Source organism: Phacochoerus africanus, chromosome 11 (genome assembly GCF_016906955.1).
Source record: "Phacochoerus africanus isolate WHEZ1 chromosome 11, ROS_Pafr_v1, whole genome shotgun sequence".
Classification (NCBI taxonomy): Eukaryota; Metazoa; Chordata; class Mammalia; order Artiodactyla; family Suidae; genus Phacochoerus; species Phacochoerus africanus.
In genome coordinates, this window is record NC_062554.1 from 69,802,795 (window position 1) to 69,830,083 (window position 27,289).

Below are 27,289 nucleotides of genomic sequence, written 5' to 3' on the forward strand. Positions count from 1 at the left end.
GGTCGGGGTTGGGGGATGGGGACTGAGATCCAGCCCCTCTGCCGGTCCTGCCCAGCTTAAGGAAACCTGCGCTTCAACTGGGAGCTGGATAAAGGCCCTTATCTGCCCGCCCCCCAAAACGTACTGTCTTGACAGTTTCCTTCCCCTAGAGAACACAACGAAATTCTTACAGCTCTTAGATTCTGCACTTTGATCTCAAATTTTAAATCCGCTGCCTGCTGGAAGCTTTTTCTAGAGATTACTCAGCTGGTAAATGAATTCACAGCTTCTTCTGGCTTTCTTTGCCAGTTGAGTTTCCGTGTCTTTTACCGGTTGGTTTTACTGTACGTGGGAGTGTTTCTTGGTTTTTTCCTCACCCTGCTTCGCGACAGTAGACTTGAGGTACCGTGTGGTTTCCTCAAATAGCATAAAAATTCTTCCAAGGCAGCCCAGTTTCCAGTGCTATCCTACTCAAAATATTTATTCCTGAGGCACCCGCTACGCACCCGACTGTCCCTGGGACACGGGCTCTGTACGTTTCCTCAGAGTTTTAAGCCGCTCCTCTCTACACAAATCTCCCACCACCGCATGGGGGCAGTACACTGCGCATGCGTACGTTCCCGGCGCACGCACCTTATTGCGCATGCGGCTGTCCCCTCGGGAGCGTGCGGAGATAAAACAGAGTCAGCAGCGGCCGTGACGTAAAAAGGCCGCGCGGTCCTCCAGTCTGGACAACTTCCGAGAGTGATGGTGCGCCGCAGTTGCGTGTTGTTTAGAAAGGTCCGTGGCTGTGCTCCTCAACCTGATGTCAGCTCTGGTGCCTCTGGCACAACCTGATGGCTCTGGTTCGCCTTTGATTTCCTCCCTCCGCATTTTTTCTTCCCGGGGTCTTTTTCTCCCTTTTTTTGTACCGTGGTTCTCTCCTTTGCATCCCTCCGGGAGTCGGTCGGGCACTGTAAGGGAGGAGAAGGGCGTGTCTACTGGGCGTGGTTTGGACAGTTGTCCAGGAACAGGGTTCGAGATTCTTCAGGGGAATCGTGTGCACGTGGAATGAAGAACTAGGTATACGTAGAGTATAGGTTCGACTTGGGGGGGGGGGAAGACTTAAATAATCTGTTTTCGTTTTTTTAAGTAGTAATATCTGTGACCTGTTTCATACTTTTTTTTCCTCCTTTAAGTGTATTTTTAAGAGCTTTTAAGTTTGGGTTCTAAATCTCTGAATCTGATAAATGTCGAATAGTAAAAAAGATATGCCCCAAATTGCAGGGAAGTTTAAAAACAGGAGTTTTCTTTTTATTGGAGAAGAGACATGGTTAGTAATATCCTGGTTAGTATAGCTTTACTGTATTCAACCCTCTATATTCCAGAAAATAGGCGGGCAAAAGAAAAGAGACTTGTGAAGGGTAGTACGTGGGACTGTAGAGTAACTAATTCTTAAACTAAAAACAAACAAACAAAAAAACTTACTGCATCTTTTGGTGGATCTCTTACTTAGCTGTGATGCATTTCTGATCTAGCCTTACTGAACCAAAGTATAAGTTCTTCACTCCAGAGAAAAATACTCTGGCTCACCCTTAGGTTCATTGTTTATATATTCCTTAGAGACTTACAATACTCTGTTTTCATGATTACATTTGCATACTCAGATGAAAACCTCTGCTTCACATCTTTGCTGTGCAAGCATCCACTGCATTCTCAGATCTAGACTGAGATTTATCAGAATCTATCCTCATTCCTCTTCTTGAGTGTATAAGAATGGTCAGTGGAATGTATGTATGTATTTTGAAAAAAGTTCCCAGATTTTTTTTTACTTAAAATTATCCTAAATGACTAAAGTTGTGAAGATTATGAACTTCAGAAATTACTCTCTAAGGATTTTTGATAGCCCAAGGGGGTTAAGACATTAGATCTTTACCTGCAAGAAGTTCTTGATTTAGTGAGGAAAACATAAATAAACCTTAAATTCAGTAAATTACTTCTAAAGGTGTAATAAATGATATATAGTCAAATTACTGAGAGCCCAGTAAAATCAATGGTAAGTATTGATTAGAGGAATTAAGAAAGACATCAGAAAATATGACCTTCAGGTGGGTTTATTATAGAAAAGAACAAATGACGTTGTAAGATGAAAATGCATGAGCAGAACACCACAGGGAAGTGACAATGTATCATGTAGTATAGAGCAAAGAGGAAGAGAATATAGGAGGGATTGAATGAATGGAAATGAAACTGGAAGGGTAGGTTAAGAGCTTTGAATATAGTACTGAGAATTTTAGACTTTATTTCATAAGCAGCAAAAAACCATGAATGGTTTTTGAGTAAAGGAGAAATATGTTTAGAGAGCAGATCCATTTTTAGAAAAATAGCTTAAGCAGTGAGACAAAGGATGTGTTGAAGAAGGAATGACTAGACTGAAAGACCAGTGAGGAGCTAAGGTAATGTTCAAGATACTAGGGCAGTTAGTTGTGCCAGAAAGGAAAGATAGTGGGGCATTGGGAAGAGAAGCAGGTATAGTCAAACATCCCCATGTGTGGTCTTAATGACTAGATAAACTAGTTTCACTATTTGAGAGAACATTGGAGGCATTGAATTTACATAAGGAAGAGTTTGGTTTTGTTTTATGACATGTATGACTGAGCCTTTTAATACCTAAAAACAAGGGGTTTCAAATATAAATATGGACCTTGCCCTCAGTTGCATTAGACTATAGTTTCATTATTTGAAAGAACATTGGAGGAACAGAATATACCTAGGGAAGAGTTTGGTTTTATTATATAGCATGTATTTAGGTGACTGTTACCCTTTCAATACTTAAGAGCAAGTTATATATTTAAGGAGTTTTAAATAAAAGTTAAATATAGATCTTGTTCTCAGTTGCATTATACTGTTATGCTTATATATGGTGGAGATGTCCAGCTAACTGGAATTGAGAATATCTCACCTAGGTGATGGTTACTGGTACAGACTGAGATCACCCAGAGGAGAAGGTCTAGATTGAAAAGTGGGCTAATGTCAGAGACCTTCAGAACGAGAAAAACAACGATTGATAATGAAAAACACAGTTTTAAGAGCGTTAATCTAATGGGAAAGGGAGTTTAGACTGGAGGTAAACTAAGAAAAGACAATAAATTTGACATATGGCAAGCCATTGGTTTTGTTTTTTGTTTTTTAAGGAGTTTTAGTGGCAACAAAGAACTAGAAAGGGGTTCTAGATTAGTAAGCAATATGGTGTACACATACTCTCTTTCTCTCTTTTTTTTTTTTAAGTATGGAAACTTCATTGATAACCTGAGACTCTTCACCAAGGGAGGAAGTGGTGGAATGGGCTACCCTCGCTTAGGTGGAGAAGGTGGAAAAGGGGGTGACGTCTGGGTTGTAGCCCATAACAAAATGACTTTAAAACAACTTAAAGACAAATATCCTCAGAAACGGTTTGTGGCTGGAGAAGGAGCAAATAGTCGGTAAGTACTTACTGAATGACTTTGATTTTATGAAATTAATTACTCCTAAAAGAAGAAGAAAAAAAAGTTAAATGATAAAAATTTAATTTGTAATTTGAAGTAAATATTATTCTGCATTTGAAACTGAGCGAATATCGACTATATTTGTCTCTAGTAAAGATAAAAGGTAGGTACTAAGGAATGTTTTGAAGCTTTTAAACTTTTTATCCTTTGTTCTCCCTGTGTCTTTTGCATTTCTTTTGTAGAAACAGAAAATGCTCTGAATTGAATCCCCACTGTTTTCTTTTAAAATTATCTTTAACAGTCTTCAGAAAACTTTCTCAAATCTCATCTGGTCCTCCACTCCACCACCACAAGCAGTTCTGCTAGCATCTCATAGGCAGTGCTTAAAATTTAGAGCGTGTTTGCTGCTATATCTCTTGAATGTTTTTCTTTTGTCTCTGTTTTGATTTTCTCTCTGTGACAGCAAATTCTTCCCTTTGTTTCTTGTTTATGTTTGTTATTTTCTGTGGGACATATTATGTTGGCCTCAAAATATGAGAATTTTTCCTTTCATTGTTGAGAAAAAAAAAATTCTTAAAGCTTCCATCAAAATGCAGCCTGTGATTCCTTAGGCCTCTGTCATTCTGTTGTTCTTCCTGAGGAGGTACTGGTTTAAAGATGAGACTTTCTGTCCCTTTTTTCTTTCCTTTTCCCAAGGAAGTGTTTGGTATATTTATTTTTCACAATAGTAGAGAATGGAATTTGGCACTTACTTGAAGGAATGTTGTAAGCAAATGATAGAGCCTGGATACAGGCTAAGCACCCTGGAATATAGAGTGAGGAACACCCCAACAACAACAAATTTATCCTGCCCCAAATATCCAGCAGCCTCCCTTGCAGGTAAAGGAATCCTTGGAGAAGCCCCTTAAATTTCTTTTGAGCACTTTTGTTTTATAAATAGACTTTATGGGGCAAATTTTCTTTCTTTTTTTTTTTGTTTAGGGCCACACCACAGCTGTGGCACATGAAAGTTCCTAGGCTAGGGGTTAATCAGAGCTACAGCTGCCAGCCTACACCACAGTCATAGCAACGCTGGATCCTTAACCCACTGACCGAGGCCAGGGACTGAACCCGTGTCCTCAGGGACACTGTCTCGGGTTCTTAACCCACTGAACCATAACAGGAACTCCAATGGGGCAAATTTTGAGAGTCCTATATTTGTTAGAATTTAGTAATCAAAGTTTTAAGTTCAGAATGTTGTTTTATAATTATGTTACAGGTGGAAAATAACTGCTCTTGCCTCCTAATGTAAAATTTTTTATAATTTTTAATTTCTTTTGAAAAGTAAACTTGCTGTAATTCCAGCCTTATTTTGTGCTTAAACACATTCTGTGCCACTGATGTTTAACACAGTGATGTTTAATGTTTAAATGTTAAGAAAGATTTCAATAGAATATTTACTGGGATTATGTGTTGCAGTTTTATGCAATTTAATCTTCTTTTGAACAGTTTAAGAATAGCCAGATGCATAGTTCCCTGGTGGCTCAGTGGGTTAAGGATCCGGTGTGGTCACTGCTCTGGCTCAAGTAGCTGCTGTGGCATGGGTTTGATCTTTGGCCTGGGAACTTCTACATGCCATAGGTGTGGCCAAAAAAAGAGGAAAGAATAGCCAGAGGAGTCTCCTATAATAAGTCTTTTTTAAGATCAGATTTTTTTTTTTTTTAGGTCAGTTCTTTAAAAGCTTTATTTTTCCAATGGATTTTTCCATTTTTTTCTAGTATTATTTATGTTGTTGCCATGATCTCTTCTTTTAAAATAATATTTTAGTTCATTATGAGTTAAAATGACTTTTGATAGTTAGCTTAGTAACCAAATCATCACTTAATACTTATTAAGTAATACTTATTTTTATTGGAATGCAGTAGTCAAAAATGCAAATAAATAGAGATAATTTTATTTTTTCTCTATTATTTTGCCATTTAAATCTGCATTAGAAGAATTAGTTGCTAGCCATCATATTTGCTTGAAGCATCAACCATTTAATCTAGCAGGTTTTCTTTATATTAATTTAGCTTTTTTTTTTCCTTAGAGTTAGTGCACTGAAAGGCTCCAAAGGAAAAGACTGTGAAATTCCTGTACCTGTGGGTATTTCAGTAACTGATGAAAATGGTAAAATCATAGGTAAGTGTGCTATAGGTTCTATGGTTGTGAAAAATGTACATATTTGTTTGAAAATTGTTTGAGAGCTATGGGGAATAGCACCTCTTGAATTTCAGGATTTTTTAAAAAGCATTTTAAGTATTTTAGCTGCTGGTTTCTAAAAGAACTTTTAAAAACATTATGTAGAAGTTGTTCAAAATTAGCTTCTAAATTTAAAATGATTTTAGAGATACAAGTTTTAAAACAAGTAACTAGTCTTTTTTTAACTGCTTGCAAAACATTTTCCAGAGTCAGACTTTTTATAGAAACTTGATCCTTTTATTTAGCCCTTTAGATTTATAAGTCATAATTTCACGGCATCTTGTTTCTGAAAGAAAAATGTCATTAGTGATTAGCTTCACTTACTAATCTTTGCTCTAAGTATCTTTATCTCTCTTTTTAAGGAGAACTCAATAAAGAGAAAGACAGAATTTTGGTAGCTGAAGGAGGTATTGGTGGTAAATTGCTTACAAATTTCTTACCATTGAAAGGCCAGAGAAGAATAATTCACCTAGATCTAAAACTTGTAGCTGATGTAGGCCTAGTGGGGTAAGTATCATTCATATTGTTACTTTTATACTTTCAGAGAGTTCATGAATAGGAAATAAATACAAATGGTGGTTTGGGGCCAGCATTATGTCTAGTTTATGGAATTTATGTATTATTTGTATACTTTGAGAATATGCTACTAAATGTAATTTTCAAACTGCCAACATAGATTCATATTTACTATTAATTTGTCAAAGATCATGGCAATTGAATAGGGTAGTGGAGAAGTTAGAAAACAATCAAGTACAATAGTATAAGAAGGTAAAAAAAAGTTACTGGATATTAAGGAATAAAATTAGAAATCCAAACAAACCACATTTTAAAAAGTGTATAGAAGGAAATTTTAAAAGTGGGGAGGATGATTCAGATACTTTTTTTTTTTTTTTTTGGTCTTTTCCAGGGCCGCACCTGTGTCATATGGAAGTTCCCAGGCTAGAGGTCGAATTGGAGCTGTAGCCACTGGCCTACGCCAGAGCCACAGCAACACGGGATCTGAGGCACGTCTGCGACCTACACCATAGCTCATGGCAATGCCAGATCCTTAACCCACTGAGCAAGGCCAGGGATGGAACCCACAACCTCATGGTTTCTAGTCACATTCGTTAACCACTGAGCCATGATGGGAACTCCAATTAAGGTATTTCTTATACTTGAAGGGTAAATTGCTATTTTCACCTTTCTGTATTTTCTGAAGCTTTTAGAATGAGAATATAGTCATTTACAATGAAAAACAACTTTGAAAAAGATGTTTAAATTATTAAAACATCAAAGGACTAAAGTATTTATAAAGGGTCATAACTGTATAAATACAAAATGTAATCAGGAAGAAAGTTCCCACCACTGATCAAGCTCCCTTTCACAGATAAATAATTTACACATTACACATCAAGTGCTTCTCAGACTGAGGATCCGCAGGAGCCACCTGGAAGGGGGTGTTAGGCCACAGTGATGGGACCTGAGCAGGTTTAAGTAGCTCTCAGGTGATACTGATGCTGCCAGTCAGTAGACCTCACTTTGAAGAGGATGGAAGCAGGAAGAAGAGAGCAGAGCCTCAGGAAGCCTGCCGGCCTCATTCCAGAGTGGACAGAAGAGAAACAAATCAGAATCCCATCTTCTTTCCAAGTAGGGGCACAGATTACTCTCTCTCCAGTCTGGCCTTGGTGATGAAACACATAGTCATGTCCTGAAAAGGAGGCCGATGAAATGAAGATAATCATGACTCCAGAATCGAATGAGCTTGTTAGAGCATCGGATGGAGCCAGCCTTTGACTCTAACTTGGCAGACTGCCTCTGTACTCCCTAGAATCCTCCATATCAAACCTCTTGGTGGTGGCTTTCAAATACCACATTATTTCCTACAATGATTCTGTCAGATGCCCCAAAATAGGAGGCAGGCCATGAATTCTACATCTGTTACTCACAGGGAGATCAAAAAAAAGAAAAACAAAAAAGGCAAGCATCCACTCCACAAGCTGACCAAGTGCTTACTCTGAGCTGACTGTGAGCATCCTGGGGTTGCTGGGAAGAAGGTGAACTTGTAAACAGTCCAAACAGCTCCTGCCCCTTCTTTCTCTCCAGACCCACACTCCCCAGCCACCTTGGAGTCCAAAAGGAGCTAAGGAACAAAACCACACTCAGAAACTCCAAAAGTTAAGATTAACATCAAGTCTACTTCTGAAAAGCTGCTTATTTCACTATATGTGGTCTCTAATAAGTTGGCAATATAATGATGATGATAGCAGCTACCATTCATTCATTGAACATTCATAAATGCAGGGCATATGTTATGCTACAAGGAAGCCTCAGGAAGAGACTGAAATAAATGCCCAAGAAATTGCAGAGGCCCTCACCCAATCTCCACCTTGCCAGCCCATCAAGGCACTAGAGGGAAACTAGTGTTTCCTTTTGGTTTTTTTTGTTTGTTTGTTTGTATTAAAGTATAGTTGATTTACCAAAAAAAAAAAAAATCTGCAAGTCTTAATAGAGGTGCTGAGGTATCTTTAGTCAGATGGCTAAAACTGACGCAGATCGTCTTAACCATCAGCCTTATACACTGTTGAGCACAAGTTGGATTTTGCTGTGAACATTTCCCCATCCTTCATGCTGTGTTTAGGAGCTGTCCATTCTCAGTGCTGCAGACCTTGCAGTGTTGTCCCCTTCCACCACCCTTCATTCTTTCATCAAACAATGCTACTTAGCTGTAGGGTTTTCAGTGCTGGCACCTGACTGGAGGGAAGTAGATAGCAAGGTGGAAAGTAGATAAAGGAAGGGAAAACTTCAGCTTTGCATTTCTCCTCTCCCTTTCTGTCTTTCCTCTCCCAAGGCCCACTGCAGCGTTGTGCAGTAGTCAGACAGAAGGCCTAAAAAAGGGAGGAAATTGCTGCTCTACTGTTAAACTGCCAGTTCCACTCCTTGCCTTCTCATGGTTTCATTCTCAGCTCTTTTCATTGTCCTCTTCAGGCTTCTTGCTGCTTCTGGCAGAGCTTCACTGTATCCTTCCCCTCTTTCATTGCCTGTGTAGGTCTTACCAGCAGTGGCTTAGAGTTCACAGAGGCCCCATTCCTACTGACATTGTAACTGAGGAAGATGTGATCCTGGCATTCAGTCTTGCTGTTTGCATTTAGTTTTTTCAATAAAACATAATCATGAGGGTTATGAATCATAGGTTTTGTAATGCTGTACATTTTTAGGAACTTAATAGGGTTTTGTGGACTTGGAATCCAGCCATTCACTTTCTCGTTTGGTAGAAAAATGCATTTCAGGTTCCATAGAGACACCTTTATAGCCTAAGAAGAGCATAATAGGGCTGAGTAGTAAAAGTGGAGTGGTGATGGGGGACTCTGTTGAGACAATCTGGGTTAGAATCTCAAATTCTATGGAAGCTGGCTGCGTGGTCTTGGATACAGTCTCTTTAATATCTTTAGTAGTGGATGATGATAGTTTGCACCTTAAAATGTTGTTGGTGACTAAAATAATTGCATTTGAGGCATAACATTTGCCCTGCATTTATGAATGTTCAATGAGTAAATCGTAGCTGCTATCATCATTATATTACCAACTTACTAGAGACCACATATAGTGAAATAAGTAGCTTTTCAGAAGTAGACTTGATGTTAGTCTTAATTAAAGCATGATTCTTTTTTTTGTCTTTTTTTTTGTTGTTGTTGTTGTTGTTGCTATTTCTTGGGCCGCTCCCGCGGCATATGGAGGTTCCCAGGCTAGGGGTTGAATCGGAGCTGTAGCCACTGGCCTACGCCAGAGCCACAGCAACGCAGGATCCGAGTCGCGTCTGCAACCTACACCACAGCTCACGGCAACGCCGGATCGTTAACCCACTGAGCAAGGGCAGGGACCGAACCCGAAACCTCATGGTTCCTAGTCAGATTCGTTAACCACTGCGCCATGACGGGAACTCCTAAAGCATGATTCTTAAGCACAGTGTTTAACATGTATGCTAGTGCTTTTAAACGAGACAACTATTTTAATTTGAATACCATAAACAAGCAGATACCCTTTCAGCTGGTTTCAGAAAAGAACTAGATCTTAGAAGAAATGTATCATATAACTGATACACTTGTACTGATTTTGTCAAATCTGATCTTTGGATTTCAATGTCTAAAATTTTCATTAAGTACTTTTCAAGAAAAATCTCAACTGTCTCTGCTTCAACCATTAGCATCCTTTTTCTTCTTGTATTTTGATCTCTTTGTAAATAGTTGCCTGCATTTTTCTGTGCTTAATCATTATTATAAAAATATGAGGATGTTAGAAAGACATAAGCAAGCCCAACTAGTGTTAACTAAGGCAAAAATGATTGCAATTTGCTATTTAAAAAGTTATAAGAGCATGGGTATAACAGAATATAAGAAAATAATGTAGTAGTTTCCTTGTGGCTCAGTGGGTTAGAGATCCTGTGTTGTCACTTCTGTGGCTCTGGTTACTGCTGTGGTGCAGTTTTGATTCCTTGGCTTCGAACTTCCTTGTGCCATGGGCCTGGCCTCCCCAAAAGGAAAATACTGTATTTCCAGGGGAAATGAGTCATTAAAAAATGTCACGTAATGTTTAAATTTATTATGGAAACATTTTGTTTTTGTTTTTGTCTTTTTGGAGCCACACCCACGGCATATGGAAGTTCCCAGGCTAGGGGTCTAATCAGAGCTGTAGCCGCCGGCCTACACCAGAGCCACTGCAACGCGGGATCCGACCTGCGTCTACAGCCTACACCATAGCTCAAGGCAACACTGGATCTTTAACCCACTGAGCAAGGCCAGGGATTGAACCCGCAGCCTCATGATTCCTAGTTGGATTTGTTAACCACTGAGTCACGACAGGAACTCCAGAAGATCTTAATTTGAATGAAAACTATGAAGACAAGGATCACATTTTTCTCATTGATTACTGTATTTTTTATGCCTAGTTTATTGCCTGATACAAGTCAGTGATCAGTAATATTTGTTTGAAAATTTTTTGAGGGGGACGATTTTAGGGCCGCACCTGTGGCATATGGAGGTTCCCAGGCTAGGGGTCGAATTGGAGCTGTAGCTGCTGGCCTACACAACAACCACAGCAATGCAGGATCCAAGCTGCATCTGTGACTCTGTGACCTACACCACAGCTCACATCAATGCCAGGTCCTTAACCCACTGAGAAAGGCCAGGGATCAAACCCATATCCTCATGAATGTTAGTCGGGTTTGTTAACCACTGAGCCATGACGGGAACTCCTGTTGGACAAATTTTTATTGAAATATAATTGAATATAACATTATATTAGTTTCAGGTGTACAGTATAATGATTTGATGTGTGTGTGTATGTGTGTGTATAAATATTTTTTTTTTAAGAGCTGCACCCACGGCACATGGAAGTTCCCAGGCTAGGTGTCTTTGGAGCTGTAGCCACCAGCCTACGCCACAGCCACAGCAATGCAGGCTCCAAGCCGCATCTGCGACCTACACCACAGCTCATGGCAACACTGGATCCCTAACCCACTGAGCAAGGCTAGGGATCAAACCCACATCCTCATGGATATTGGTCAGGTTCATTTCTGCTGTGCCACAATGGGAACTCCAATATCTATATATTGCAAAATAATCACCACCACATATCAACATCTGTTCACCATGTGTAGTTAACAATTATTTTCTTATGATAAGTCCTTTAAAGATTTCTTCTCTTAGCACTTTCAAATATTCAGTACTGTATTATTAACTATAACCATCATGCTATACATTATATTCCCATGTCTTGTTTATTTTACAACTAGAATTTTGTACCTTTCCACCTCCCTCACCTATTTTGTTTCCCCTGCCCAACCACCTGCCTCTGGGAACCACCCGTCTTTTTTCTCTATCTATGAATTTGATTTTTTCTTAAGAGTCCACATATGAGTGATAGAATACAATATTAGTCTTTCTTTGATTTATTTCACTTAGCACAATGTCCTCTAAGAATATCCATGCTGTTGCAGATGGCAAGATTTCCTTCTTCTTTGTGGTTAAATAATATTCTAATATATCTTTATACCACATTTTCTATATACATTCTTCCATTCATCAGTGAATACTTAGATTACTTTAAGTCTTGGCTGTTGTAAATAATGTTGCAGTGAACATGGGGTGCATGTATTTTTTCAAGTTAGTGTTTTTGTTTTCTTTGGATCAGTATCCAGAAGTGATATTGCTGGATCATCTGGTAGTTCTATTTTTAATTTTTGAAGCACCTCTAGACTGTTTTCTATAGTGGCTGCACCAATTTACATTTCGATTTTTGGAATACATTTAATGAAAATATCTGAATGAAATTTAGGAAATAATCTCTGAAGTGGCCCCAATTCCTGGTACTTTCTTTTATCTATTGTGGACCTTTTCAAGAGATTTTTAGTAATAAAAGCCTTTAAAATAAGCATGTATTTTAATCCAGTATTTCCTGCTCTAGAAATTTATCTTAAGAAAGAGATCAAAGGTATGTATACAACCTCAAGGATTTAGTTAAGTAAATTACAGAGCACCCTTGAAAGGTGTTCACCTTATATAATTCAATTTAGAAAAGAGGCCAACCAACTATGAATAGTTTTTCAGTGAAAAAAGAAATCAAAACTGAATCTGATCAAGGCTTTATATCTACCAATTCATAGAAAATCCAGGGCAAAGGGAGCATGTTAAATGACATCATGGATGTCAGCAGAAAAATCCAGACTACGGAAAAAAACAACTGCAGGACAAATGACCCAGTTTCTTTAAAAATAAAATTGCAAAGGAGAAACAAGATAGAGCCTATACCAAAAAAAAAAAAAAAATTAAAAAGACACATCATACTACCCAAAGCAATCTACAGATTCAGTGCAATCCCTATCAAATTACCCAAGACATTTTTCACAGAACTAGAACAAACAATCCAAATATTTATATGGAACCACAAAAGACCCAGAGTTGCTGAAGCAACACTGAAAAACAAAAACCAAGCAGGAGGCATAACTCTCCCAGACTTCAGGCAATATTACAACGCCACCATCATCAAGACAGTGTGGTACTGGTACCAAAACTGACCTATAGACCAATGGAACAGAATGAGAGAACCCAGAAATAAACCCAGATGCCTACGGTCAATTAATCTTTCACAAAGGAGGCAGGAACATAAAATGGGAAAAAGACAGTCTTTTCAGCAAGCATTGCTGGGAACCCTGGGCAGCTCTATGCAAATCAATGAAACTAGGACACACCCTCACACCATGCACGAAAATAAACTCAAAATGGCTTAAAGACTTAAATGTAAGACAAGACACCATCAAACTCCTGGAAGAGAACAAAGGCAAAACATTCTCTGATATCAACCTTATGAATGTTTTCTCAGGGTAGTCTCCCAAAGCAACAGAAATAAAAGCCAAAAATAAACCAGTGGGACCTAATCAAACTGACAAGCTTTTGCACAGCCAAAGAAACCAAAAAGACAGCTTACAGAATGGGAGAAAATAGTTTCAGATGATACAACTGACAAGGGCTTAATCTCTAGAATATAGAAGCAGCTTATACAAGTCAACAGCAAAAAAGCCAACAACCCAATTGAAAACTGGGCAAAAGACCTGAATAGACATTTTTCCAAGAAAGATGTACAGATGGCCAACAAACACATGGAAAAATGCTCAACATCATTGATAACTAGAGAAATCCAAATCAAAACTACCACGAGATACCACCTCACACCGGTCAGAATGGCCATCATTAATAAGTCCACAAGTAACAAATGCTGGAGGGGGTGTGGAGAAAAGGGAACCCTCCTGTACTGTTGGTGGGAATGTAAGTTGGTACAACCACTGTGGAAAAGAGTATGGAGGCACCTTAGAAAGCTATACATAGAACTACCATATGACTCAGCCATCCCACTCTTGGGCATATATCCAGACAAAGCTTTCCTTGAAAAAGACCCATGCACCCACCTGCATGTTCACTGCAGCACTATTCACAATAGCCAAGACGTGGAAACAACCTAAATGACCATTAACAGATGACTGGATTAGGAAGATGTGGTATATATACACAATGGAATACTACTCAGCCGTAAAAGAGAACGAAATAATGCCATTTGCAGCAACATGGATGGAACTAGAGACTCTCGTCCTGAGTGAAGTAAGTCAGAAAGAGAAAGACAAATACCATATGATATCACTCATATCTGGAATCTAATATACGGCACAAATGAACCTTTCCACAGAAAAGAAAATCATGGACTTGGAGAATAGACTTGTGGTTGCCAAGGCAGAGGGGGAGGGAGTGGGGTGGTTGGGGAGCTTGGGGTTAATAGATGCAGACTACTGCCTTTGGAACGGATAAGCAATGAGATCCTGCTGTGTAGCACTGGGAACTACACCTAGTCACTTATGATGGTGCATGATAATGTGCAAAAATAGAATGTGAACATGTATGTGTAACTGGGTCCCCCATGCTGTACAGTAGAAAAAAATTGTATTGAGGAAATAACTATTAGAAAAATAAAAATTAAAAAAGACACATCAACCAATTATAACACACAGACCTTGTTTGTGTCCCTATTTAAACCAACTTTTTAAAATATATTGAGACTGTATTAGTATTTCTTGAAGCTAAGATGGTAGCTAAATGGGATTCATTTTCCTCTCTAGTTCTGTATATGTTTGAAAATGTCCATCTAAAATGTTTTTTTAAAAAATGCACAAATGGGAGTTCCCATCGTGGCGCAGTGGTTAACAAATCCGACTAGGAACCATGAGGTGGTGGGTTCGGTCCCTGGCCTTGCTCAGTGTGTTAATGATCCGGCGTTGCCGTGAGCTGTAGGTTGCAGACGCGGCTCGGATCCTGCGTTGCCGTGGCTCTGGCGCAGGCCGGTGGCTACAGCTCGGATTAGACCCCTAGCCTGGGAACCTCCACATGCCGCGGGAGCGGCCCAAGAAATAGCAAAAAAAAAAAAAAAAAGCGCAAATAAATATGAGAAATATTTTATGTTGGGTTAGAGATAATGATTGCAGGTATTTTTTAAATAGTTTCTTTTTGGGGTTTTTTTGACTTATATATTTTTTTTATGTAGTTTGAATCACTCTCAGCACTGAAACATCTTTAGTGTTCCCCACAAATTTACCATTACCTTTTTCATAAGTAGCTTTTATTCCTCAAATTTTTCAAGTTTATTTTAAGTTCATATTCTACTTTTAATCCCAGTGAATTTCAAGACGTCTCCTTGAAATGTTATGAAATCAGAGACAAGTAAGTGTTAATAATACTGATATTCATTGTAATGTATAAATTTATTTTCTCATTTTAGATTCCCAAATGCTGGAAAATCCTCTTTGCTAAGTAAGATTTCTCATGCAAAACCTGCAATTGCAGATTATGCATGTAAGTATGATTTGTTTTTTTTTAATGTGTGAAAGTAAATTTTTAAAGAGTAATCTTTCTTTGAGTATGAATAAAACTTAGAGTAGCCATCATTTGAAAATTCTTGTCAGGTAGAATACATGGATTTCCCACTAATCTTTGCTCTCTGAAGTTCTCAGCAAAGTTTCTAGTACTTATTAGACACTTTGTTGCATTTATTCCCCTGTTGCATAATAATTTATTTGGTTTAGTTATGATTTCATAAGCATCTACCCTTTATGAAACCCTGTGATAAAAACTAGGAAGGCAGAAATGAATTCTTTCACTCACTTAGTAAGTATTTATTTCTAGGAACTACAAAAGTTCTGGGGTTTCAAAGACTGGTATGCAGAAGTGAATATTGTTTTGACTTTTGTTGAACTTACAAGTGGGGGAAGGCACATATCTCACTAATGATTAAGAGAATATGATATGGTTCTGTGAAAGAATGTAGGTGACTGCTTTAGATTTCTTTGGGGAAGTGTGATGCTGGGGCTGAGATATAAATAATAAACATGAGTTAGGAGTTCCCATCGTGGCTCAGCGGAAACAAATCTGACTAGCATCCATGAGGACACAGGTTCGATCCCTGGCCTTGCTCAGTGGGTTAAGGATCTGGTGTTGCCGTGAGCTATGGTGTAGGATCGGATTCCACGTTGCTGTGGCTGTGTGTACACCAGGGGCTATAGCTCTGATTCGACCCCTAGCCTGGGAAGCAAAAAAAAAAAAAAAATAAATAAAGGGAGGTGATCAGTGACAGACAGTGGAGGTGAGGGGATTTCAGAGAGAGGAAATAGCATGTACTCAAAGATTCTGTGCTGGCAGGGAGTAGATTTGTTTGTCAAGAGAAAATGTAATAAGAGAAAAGGGGATCAAGATGAGGGTGGAGATGCAGGTAGAGACCTATCATATAGGCCATATAGACTGTATTTGATCTTTACCTCTTAAGAGCAGTTGGTAACCTTTTAACAAGGGATAAAATGATTAGATTTGCTTTTCAAAAAGATCTTTTTGCATGTATTATAGAAAAATGGATTGGTGTGGGACATAAATGGATTTGGAAAAAAAACGTAGAACTGACTATTACAATAGCTGAACAAGATATAATGGAAGCTTAGATTAAGAGTAGTGAGAGAATATGGTAGGATCTCTGTCATTAAGCAAAATGACACAAAATGGCTTTAACCTGGAAAATAAAATTAAACCATTCTAACATTAGACTCTTAGAAAGTAAAGTTAATTTTGTACTAACTGCTATAAATCACATGGCCAGAATTTATTGTTGTAATATAGGGGACTCTTGAGAAGGAAAGAGAAAGAAAAGCAAAAAGTCATAGGAAGGAGGCTAGTGCAAGATTGATGTAGCTTGAAGATGCTTTTGTAGATTGTAAAAATCTATATTTGTGTTTTTCAAAGTATATCAAATAATAAAGGTAATTAATTATACCTTTCATTTCAACAAAGGAGAAAATAATTTGAATTAGATTGTTCTCAGATAGGAAACATTGTTCATTTTATACATAACACTAAGGCAATTTTGAGAATAGAAGCATTTATTTTCTAACCTTGTTTTATTTATTTTTTTCTTAAAGTTACGACGTTAAAGCCTGAACTTGGAAAAATTATGTATAATGATTTCAAACAGGTGGGTATTTTCAAAGGAAGATACTTGGTTAGAAATGAAAGTACTTGCTTTGGTACTTAGACTTTATAATAGTTAACAGTTTCTGTGGTGTTGGGGGAAAAAGTAGCAGTGTTTTGTTTTTGATGAGTGAAACCGTGATCAAATCAATTCTGCTGAGCATTATCAGAGTAAAATATTGTATAAGATTATAACTTCTTTATTTTTTATTTTTATTTTTTACAGTTTTTGTCACTGTTTTTGTTTTTATTACTCAGTGAATTTATCACATCTGTAGTTGTATAATGATCATCACTATCCAATTTCACAGGATTTCCATCCCACAACCCAAGCACATCCCCCCACCCCCAAATTGTCTCCTCCAGAGACCATAAGTTTTTCAATGTCTGTGAGTCAGCATCTGTTCTGCAAAAAAGTTCAGTCTGTCCTTTTTTCAGATTCCACATGTCAGTGAAAGCATTTGATGTTGGTGTCTCATTGTATGGCTGACTTCACTTAGCATGATAGTTTCTAGGTCCATCCATGTTGCTAAAAATGTTGGTGTTTCATTCATTTTAATGGCTGAGTAATATTCCATTGTGTATGTGTACCACTTCTTGATCCACTCCTCTGTCGATGGACATTTAGATTTTTTCCATGTCTCGGCTATTGCAAATAGTGATGCAATGAGCATTGGAGTACATGTGTCTTTGCAAGTCATGGTTTTCTCTGGATAGATGCCCAGGAGTGGGACTGCTGGATCAAATGGTAGTTCTATGTTTAGTTTTCTGAGGCATCTCCATACTGTTTTCCACAGTGGTTGCACCAATTTACAATCCTACCAACAGTGTAATAGGGTTCCTTTTTTTCCACACCCTCTCTAGCACTTATTGTTCGTAGACTTTTTGATGATGGCCATTCTGGCTGGTGTAAGGTGGTACCTCATAGTGGTTTTGATTTGCATTTCTCTAATAATGAGTGATATTGAACATCTTTTCATGTGTTTTTTGGCCATCTGTATGTCTTGTTTGGAGAACTGTCTGTTTATATCTTCTGCCCATTTTTGGATGGGGTTGTGTGTTTTTTTGGTATGAAGCTACAGAAGGTGTTTATAAATTTTGGAGATTAATCCCTTGTCAGTCGATTCATTTGCAAAGATTTTCTCCCATTCTGTGGGTTGTCTTTTTGTGTTGTTTAGGGTTTCCTTTTCTGTGCAGAAACTTTTAAGTTTGTCTAGGTCCCATTTGTTTATTTTTGTTTTTACTGTCATTGCTCTAAGAGGTGGATCTGAGAAGATGTTGCTGTTGTTTATGTCAGAGAGTGTTTGGCCTATGTTTTCCTCCAAAGTTTGAGTCCAGTTTGTCATTACAACATTGATTGTATCTTCATCTTCTTAATCTGTTCTCATTACAAGTCCATATTTTACTTCCATGTTTGATTATTGACTTTTATTTCCCAAAAACATTTTCTAAAGTTCATGGAAGTAATTTTATCCCTTCTTACTCTTTAAAAAAATTGTTTTAATTTAATGAGATCTTCGTCTTAACTATTAAAATTTATTTTTCTTTGATAGGGAAGAACTATAGACCTTTTGAAAAATTAGAACAGAAACAAATAAAAAAGGAAAATAAAAATTTAAGAATATGTAATACATGATCACCAGTTGTGTTCCTTGGTATTTACCCAAATAAATAGAAAACTTGTGTTTACTCAAAAGCCTGCACACGGATATTTGTAGCAGCTTTATTCATAATTGCCAAAACTTGGAAGCAACCAAGATGTCCTTCAGTGAATGAGTGGATAAATAAACAATGTATGTCTCAATAATGGAATATCATTCATCACTAAAAAGAAGTGAGTTTTCAAGCCATGAAAGGACATAGAGGAACCTCCGATGCATATTACCATATGAAAGAAGCCAGTCTGTAAAAATTACATACTGTATGAGTTCAACTATATGGCATTCTGGAAGAAGGCAAAACTGTGTAAATAGCAAGAAGATCAGTGGTTACCAAGGATTAGGGGGAAAGAAAGGCTGAATAAACAACACACAGAGGATTGTTAGGGCAATGAAACTATTCTGTATGATACTATAATGGCAGATACATCTCATACATTTGAGAAAACCCACAGAATATATAATACCAAGAGTGAACCCTAATGTATGGACTTAAAGTGATGTATTGATGTAGTTTCATATAATCTACTGATATAATTCAAAAGATATAAAAGATGTATATTTATTTTATAAGAGTAGTTTAACAGTAAAAGTTCTTTAAAACTTCAATTATATAGGATATTAAATAATAATTAAAATTATCAGTGCAGGATCATATGAATTTAGAGAACAATAGCTAGAGGAAAAGAGAACCGTTCTTATTAATTTTTAGGGATAATCAGGAGAGAACCTCTGAAGAAAATTTCAGGACATGAGACCTCTTTATGCACATTGCTTTATCATGTAGCTACAGTTTTCTTTAAATCTGAAGTCAAGCAGTGTGTGTAGAGCAATGTTTTGCATTCCTTACTACACATCAGAAACCACATGGGTATCTTAAATACAATGATGATAAATGAAGCCTTGGCCCGAGAGATTTGAAACCAAATCTTTGGGGGTAGGACCTGGACATCTGTAATTTATAACAGTTCCTTAGATGATTATGATATGCAGTGAGGTTTGAAAACCACAACTTTAGAATAATGATTTATAACTCCAAAAGGAGTGTAGGATCACTATTTCCTTTACTTTTTAAGAGTGATCAATAGTCTTCATAGAATATTAACAGTAAAGGGACAGTGGTCCCAAGCAACCAGTTACATATAGAATTAAAATCTTAAAAGTATAAAGGTATATTATATTAAGTAAATATCTGCTGAATTAATATCCTTATACATATTTTGTTTGTTTTGGTTTTTGGTTTTTAGGGCTGCACTTGTGCCCTGTGGAGGTTCCCAGGCTAGGGATCGAATCAGAGCTACAGCTGCCGGCCTGCGCCACAGCCACAGCACCACAGGATCTGAGCCACGTCTGCGACCTACACCACAGCTCATGGCAGCCCCAGATCCTTAACCCAGGGATCGAACCCACAACCTCATTGTTACCAGTTGGTTTCATTTATGCTGCGCCACAACAGGAACTCCCTCTTGTATACTTTTAAGAATTTAGAAAATTGAAATTCTTTGAAAAGTTCATAATGAGCAATATAAATTCTCTAAGGAAAATTTATGTGATTAATAAATGTTAAACTAAGCCTTAAATTTTTTATATTTTTATTTTACTTTTTTTCCAGCTGCCCAAGTACCAAAAAATTATGCTTCCAAAATCTCTTTTTTAATACTGGTTTTTATTTTTTTCTCAATATAGCTGGTTTACACTGTTCTGTCAATTTTCTGCTGTACAGCATGGTGACCCAGTTACACATACATGTTCACATTCTATTTTTGCACATTATCATGCACCATCATAAGTGACTAGGTGTAGTTCCCAGTGCTACACAGCAGGATCTCATTGCTTATCCGTTCCAAAGGCAGTAGTCTGCATCTATTAACCCCAAGCTCCCCAACCACCCCACTCCCTCCCCCTCTGCCTTGGCAACCACAAGTCTATTCTCCAAGTCCATGATTTTCTTTTCTGTGGAAAGGTTCATTTGTGCCGTATATTAGATTCCAGATATGAGTGATATCATATGGTATTTGTCTTTCTCTTTCTGACTTACTTCACTCAGGACGAGAGTCTCTAGTTCCATCCATGTTGCTGCAAATGGCATTATTTCGTTCTCTTTTACGGCTGAGTAGTATTCCATTGTGTATATATACCACATCTTCCTAATCCAGTCATCTGTTAATGGTCATTTAGGTTGTTTCCACGTCTTGGCTATTGTGAATAGTGCTGCAGTGAACATGCAGGTGGGTGCATGGGTCTTTTTCAAGGAAAGCTTTGTCTGGATATATGCCCAAGAGTGGGATGGCTGAGTCATATGGTAGTTCTATGTATAGCTTTCTAAGGTGCCTCCATACTCTTTTCCACAGTGGTTGTACCAACTTACATTCCCACCAACAGTACAGGAGGGTTCCCTTTTCTCCACACCCCCTCCAGCATTTGTTACTTGTGGACTTATTAATGATGGCCATTCTGACCGGTGTGAGGTGGTATCTCGTGGTAGTTTTGATTTGGATTTCTCTAGTTATCAATGATGTTGAGCATTTTTCCATGTGTTTGTTGGCCATCTGTACATCTTTCTTGGAAAAATGTCTATTCAGGTCTTTTGCCCAGTTTTCAATTGGGTTGTTGGCTTTTTTGCTGTTGACTTGTATAAGCTGCTTCTATATTCTAGAGATTAAGCCCTTGTCAGTTGTATCATCTGAAACTATTTTCTCCCATTCTGTAAGCTGTCTTTTTGGTTTCTTTGGCTGTGCAAAAGCTTGTCAGTTTGATTAGGTCCCACTGGTTTATTTTTGGCTTTTATTTCTGTTGCTTTGGGAGACTACCCTGAGAAAACATTCATAAGGTTGATATCAGAGAATGTTTTGCCTTTGTTCTCTTCCAGGAGTTTGATGGTGTCTTGTCTTACATTTAAGTCTTTAAGCCATTTTGAGTTTATTTTCGTGCATGGTGTGAGGGTGTGTCCTAGTTTCATTGATTTGCATAGAGCTGCCCAGGGTTCCCAGCAATGCTTGCTGAAAAGACTGTCTTTTTCCCATTTTATGTTCCTGCCTCCTTTGTGAAAGATTAATTGACCGTGGGTGTCTGGGTTTGCTTCCGAAATCTCTTGATGTCAAATCTACACGTAGAGCAAATAAGTTGCCTTACATGTGCCACTCATGACAGAAGCCCATTTTTCAGCCTTAAAATTTTTAGATTGTTAGATTAATAAGTAAAAATGGGATGCTAACTTCTGATAATAAAGGATTTTGATTCTTAAAAAAAAGGTGTCAAATTTATATTTTTCTTTTTTTCTTTTTTTCTGTTGTTGTTGTTGTTGTTGCTATTTCTTGGGCCACTCCCGCGGCATATGGAGGTTCCCAGGCTAGGGGTTGAATCGGAGCTGTAGCCACCGGCCTAAGCCAGAGCCACAGCAACGCGGGATCTGAGTCACGTCTGCAACCTACACCACAGCTCACGGCAACGCCGGATCATTAACCCACTGAGCAAGGGCAGGGACCGAACCCGCAACCTCATGGTTCCTAGTCGGATTCGTTAACCACTGCGCCACGATGGGAACTCCATGGTGTCAAATTTATAAAGATGCAGTGGTAATCGCAAATTAGGAACTGTTTGTAATTGAAATATGAAAAGTGTTGGATGTAACTTCTCGTTTTCATTTATTTTTCTTCATTATCAAACCACTTAATTTTGTTTTAGATCTCAGTAGCTGATCTTCCTGGTTTGATAGAAGGAGCACATATGAACAAAGGAATGGGCCACAAATTCCTCAAGCATATAGAAAGAACTAAACAACTACTTTTTGTTGTAAGTCACATGCATGTCAGTGTAATGTTCAAATGAATGTGAAAATCAATTAATTTAGTTTTCCTTGAATTTTTTAATAATAACATTTAAAGATAAGGTAGTAGCATGTATTAGTCTGCTAAATCTATTTAGATAGGGGTCAAATACTGTTAGTAGTCTTTGCTTATAATATGAGGATGGAAATGGCATTGTTTGTCCATGAAAATTTAGCCATATTTGTCAGATTTAGTTCCTTAAGATTTTTAATTTACTAAGTTACATAGTATCACTCTCCTACTACATTTCTGGTGTTGAGTTATATATGAGTTTATGTATATTGGTATAGTCTTTCTGTACTAGTTTCTCATTCTTATTTATAGCTATCTTAAAACCAATTTATCTTATTTTGAATTACTAAATTATCAATAGAGTATAATTGGGAAGTTATTCTTACCTTGAGATAGTAAAACATTTTAAAACAAAAATGTACAACAGTTGTTCTTATGTTAAAGGTTTTCTCTTTCCCTCTTTTTTTTTAGGTCGATATTTCTGGATTTCAGCTTTCTTCCCAAACTCAGTATAGAACTGCCTTTGAAACCATAATACTACTTACAAAAGTAGGTTTTCTATTTCATATCTGGTCTAATTTGTAGGCACATAGGACTGTATGAAATAAGAACTGTCTGAAATTACATGGTAATTAGAATATATTCTGCCTCTACTTTTTAAAACTTTGATGTCAATTAAAGAATTATCTAAACATGTTGTATCTAATCCTTTGATATTTACCCACTTCTCAAACTGTCGTAATTAATAAAACTTCCTTGATTCCGCATCCCTATCACATACTTCTTAGGCCATATCTTGCTTAAACTTTTATCCTTATTCTTAGATTATTTCTCAATCTATTTTTTAGTCTTCGAATACCCAGATATTTTGGCTATGCTTTCCTCTAGATCAGCTGCCAATTAGACTTCTTTGACTGTGTGCCCCATTAACTTCTCAAATTTAATATGTGTAAAACTGAACTCTTTTTAATTTTTTTGTAAATTCTCCAGCCTCTCCCAGAACTTCACTGAGTATGTAAACCAAAACCTTGGCAGTAGTGATTCTCTCTTTCTCATACCTACATAAAGCCCTATCCGTTTTACATCCCAAATTTCTCTGAAATGCAGCTGCTGGTCCTCACTCACACTATTACATTTATCAGCCCTTCTTATGAGAATGTGGTATGTCCTGCCTATCTCTCCTTGCTTCCAGTCTCACCTCTCCCCAGGCCATTTTTTATATGGCAGCTAGAGTGATCTTTGTTGAAGAACCAGGCAGATGTTTATTCCCTGCTTAAAACACTTTGATGTCTCCATTGCCGTTAGATTAAAGTCTAACTGGAGCATGATTTATGAGGTCTGGCAAGGTTGGGTCCTCCCTAACAGTCCATCCCTATTGTTCCCCTTGCCCCCCAAGCTCCTTACATTCTGTATTCAGCCATATGATTTCTCTCTGACACAACATGATGCTGTTTACCCTCAGGACCTTTATATCCTATTTCCTTTAGCACTTATTACCTGTTTTTCATAATGCTGCTTTGAACATTTGCATACAGGTTTTTATATGGATATGCTTTCATTTCTCTTGAGTGTGTACCTAGGAGTGGAATTGCTGGATATTATAATTTTCTGTATAACATTTTGGGAAACTGCCAAACTGTTTCTCAAAGTAACTGCAGCATTGCACCATCTTACAATCTTACTAGCAATGTATGAAGGTTCCAGTTTTTCTACATTAATGTCAACACTCTTTATTGTCTTTTTTTAGCCTTTCTAGTAAGGATGATGTTATGATTTGCATTTCTCTAGTGACTAATGATATTGAGCATCTTCTCAGATGTTTATTAGTCATTTTTATGTCTTTGGAGAAATGTCTATTCAGATTCTTTGCCCATTTTTATTTTTTATTTCATTTTATTTCATTTCTTTTTTTGACTGTACTGTGGCATAAGGAAATTCCTGGGCTAGGGGGTTAATTGGAGCTGCAGCTACAGGCCTTGATGGCAACACTGGATCCAAGCTGCATCTGTGACCTATGCTGCAGCTTGATCTTTGCCTTTTTTAAATCAGATTGTCTCTCTTTTTTTTTTTTTTTGGCTTTTTGCCATTTCTTGGGCTATTCCCATGGCATATGGAGGTTCCCAGGCTAGGGGTCGAATCGGAGCTATAGCCACCGGCCTACGCCAGAACCACAGCAATGCAGGATCTGAGCCGCATCTGCAACGTACACCACAGCTCATGGCAACTCGGATCCTTAACCCACTGAGCAAGGCCAGGGATCAAATCTGCGTCCTCATGGATCCTAGTCAGGTTCATTACCACTGAGCCGCAATAGGAACTCTTAGATTGTCTTTGAAGCACAGGGCTTTAAATTTTAATGAAGTCTCCTTTGTCAGTTTTCTTTTGTTCATGCTTTTAGCGTCATTATGTAAGAAACAAAAATTGCCTAATTCATGACCACAAAGATTTATTCCTCAGCATACCTACCTTTTCCAAGAATAGCATTACATTATCATTATTCAGTTCTGAATTTTATTTATGTGCTTAATAGAAGTTCAAATATCTGTATTTGGCTCTAGACACAAAATCACAATTGTCTCCAGGATTTCATATGACCTAACACATGCCCTAACCAGTAAGCATTTTCTGAATTTCCTTTGTTGGTTAGTTTTGTGGTTATTGGGTCTTAATGCATTGCAGAGATGTGAATGGACCCTAGACCACCTAGGCCTATTTGGTAAAGAAAGACATTATTAAATAGGTGACTTATATAGATATTTAATAAATATCTATCACAGATATTTAAATTAATAAAATTATTTGGTTTTTCTCTTTTGATTTAAAGGAGTTGGAGTTGTACAAAGAGGAACTTCAGACAAAACCTGCTCTCCTGGCAGTTAATAAAATGGACTTGCCAGATGCCCAAGATAAGTTTCAGGTACTGATGAACCAACTCCAAAGTCCTAAAGGTAAATCCATTCATGTATTTAGTGCAGATTTAATGGATACCTACCGTTTGCAGAGAATGTTAGGCTCTAGTCGGTGGAAAAGGAAACAAAGTCGCTCCTCTTTAAAAAAAAGTATCTTTGAAGAAAGAGCAAATGCAATCTGACACAGTTAAATAATATTGTAACCAAAAAAATCCTGTTTCACAATGTGTAATATGAACAGTAAGTTAGAGGAGACAGAAAAAAAGAAAGATTAATTTGAGCCAAGAAGATCAGCCATCGTCAAGAAGTAAAACTTAAACTGGGCACTTAAAGAGTTAATGGGATTTGGAACAGAAGAGGAAAAGTCAGCATTTACCTGTGAAGACTTTTAAATTTTTTCACAAGTTCTAAAACTTCTTTCCCCTAGTACATCATGAATTTAAAAACAGGGCTAATAGATCTAAAGAGGTATGTATTTTTACACTGCCAGCTCTATAGGTCTCTGAAGAGTACTAATCTTCTAAAAAATACTCGAGTCCCTTTGTATGCATGGCACAGAATAATAGATGCTATTACTCCAAAAGGATTTGTTTGAAATTTGTTCCTAAGTGGAGTACTTCACGTAAAGGAATTTAAAGGGATTCTTCATAGTTTTGAATATCGACCTTTGCAGAACACTCTTCTGTAATGATGATGCTCTTATTTATAATATAGTAGGACTAGCAGACAGCACCAGAAGATCCTCTCTCCCCTCTCAAAAATCTCTCCCCTATGTAATTTACATATTGGAGCTGTCCTTGAGTTAATAAATTGCTTTGGAAATATAAGTAGTCCCTGGAATTAGTAAATAGTCTTTATTCCATAATGTCATTTGCTTGATGTTATTAGATTTTTTTTTTGTTGGCTGGTCTTTCAGAAAAGGGAATTTTTAGAGGTGCTAGAGGGACGGTAACTCAGGAGTTTGTGGGTATTTGGGGCCATCATAAAACAATGTAGGTCCACTCCGTAATAATCCCTGTTATCCTCTAGACTTTCTTGGGGGTGAATGAGTTTTAGAAACCAAATTCCATGTTAGCTTGGCCGGTCTCTAACCAGCTTTTCCAGTTTATCATCAGTGTTGTGCCATCTCATCAGTATGCCATCCCTTCTTCTGTTGCCTTGGTGTCAGGGAAAAAAAAAATAGTTATCTATTTAACAACTGTCAGGCCCTATGGGATGATAGATTGGATTCACCTGAAATGATCTCCTTGAACTCTTTTCAATTTTAGTATGGCTTCTAGTACCAGGAATGGTTAAGCCTCTACTTTAGGACAGGTAGAGGCTACCTGTATGCTGAGGCAAGCTAGAATATCCCAAATCATAAATGATATCAGAGAATCTGTGTGGCCTTACTTTATGAACTGCCCCCAAACAAAATTTATTGCTTCTAGAAGTAAATCCTCTTTTGTGATTCATCTTTTATTAATACTTAATTTGGTTTAAAATATATTCATGCAACAGATATTTACTATACACCTATTATGTGCCGAGAACCTTACGTGTTCATAACTAGTAAAAGCCAAAGGTCCTGAGAGCTTATTAGAGAAGGAAAAAAGAAATGTAAAATGCCAAGTTTTCGATTCACTGGTTCACAAATGAAACTTCTAACATAGTTTTAACTTACTTTCAAAGACAATGAAAGTCAGCTTAGTTTTATGGTCTTTGTTTCAGATTTTTTACATTTATTTGAAAAAAACATGATTCCAGAGAGGACTCTGGAGTTCCAACACATCATCCCCATCTCTGCAGTTACTGGAGAAGGAATTGATGAACTAAAGACCTTCATAAGGAAATCACTGGATGAACATGCCAACCAGGAAAATGATGCATATCATAAGAAGCAGTTGCTTAATTTACGTATTTCTAACACACTATCTTATAGTGAGCCACCATCAAATACCGCTGTTACTAGTCCCAGAATGGATATAACTTAAATCTATTAAAAGTGGTGTTGAAACTGTGTTCATTTGAAAGCTTTTCCACACATATTTTTTAGAAGTTTAGTTGTTTCTACATGATCGTGTCTGTGCCATCATTCAAGAACCATACTTTTAAAAGATGTTTTATAGCTAAATCCATCAACAGTGAAAAAGTAACTGAGGACTAAAAACGTTCCATCCACCTATAATAAAATCCTCTGATATTCCTGTA

At 37.5% G+C, this 27,289-nt stretch overlaps 1 protein-coding gene and 1 non-coding gene across 4 annotated transcripts; one reads left to right on the forward strand and one right to left on the reverse strand.

Annotated features, from left to right (window-relative positions):
• The first annotated feature begins 670 nt into the window (after window positions 1-670).
• GTPBP10 (GTP binding protein 10) lies at window positions 671-27,289 on the forward strand. Of its 3 annotated transcripts, none has more exons than XM_047753120.1 (10): window positions 671-759; window positions 3,247-3,440; window positions 5,512-5,603; window positions 6,026-6,170; window positions 14,961-15,034; window positions 16,645-16,697; window positions 22,036-22,143; window positions 22,662-22,739; window positions 25,015-25,138; window positions 26,810-27,289. In XM_047753120.1, the coding sequence occupies exons 1-10, from the start codon at window positions 727-729 to the stop codon at window positions 27,070-27,072; spliced, it is 1,164 nt and encodes a 387-aa protein (XP_047609076.1). In that variant the 5' UTR covers window positions 671-726; the 3' UTR covers window positions 27,073-27,289. The 3 variants fall into 3 exon arrangements, with proteins under 3 accessions (XP_047609076.1, XP_047609078.1, XP_047609077.1); XM_047753122.1 differs by having other exon boundaries at window positions 701-1,041; XM_047753121.1 differs by having other exon boundaries at window positions 703-824.
• On the reverse strand, window positions 21,422-21,512 carry LOC125112281 (U11 spliceosomal RNA). The gene has a single exon (XR_007131079.1). It is a non-coding gene; the product is annotated as a U11 spliceosomal RNA (small nuclear RNA).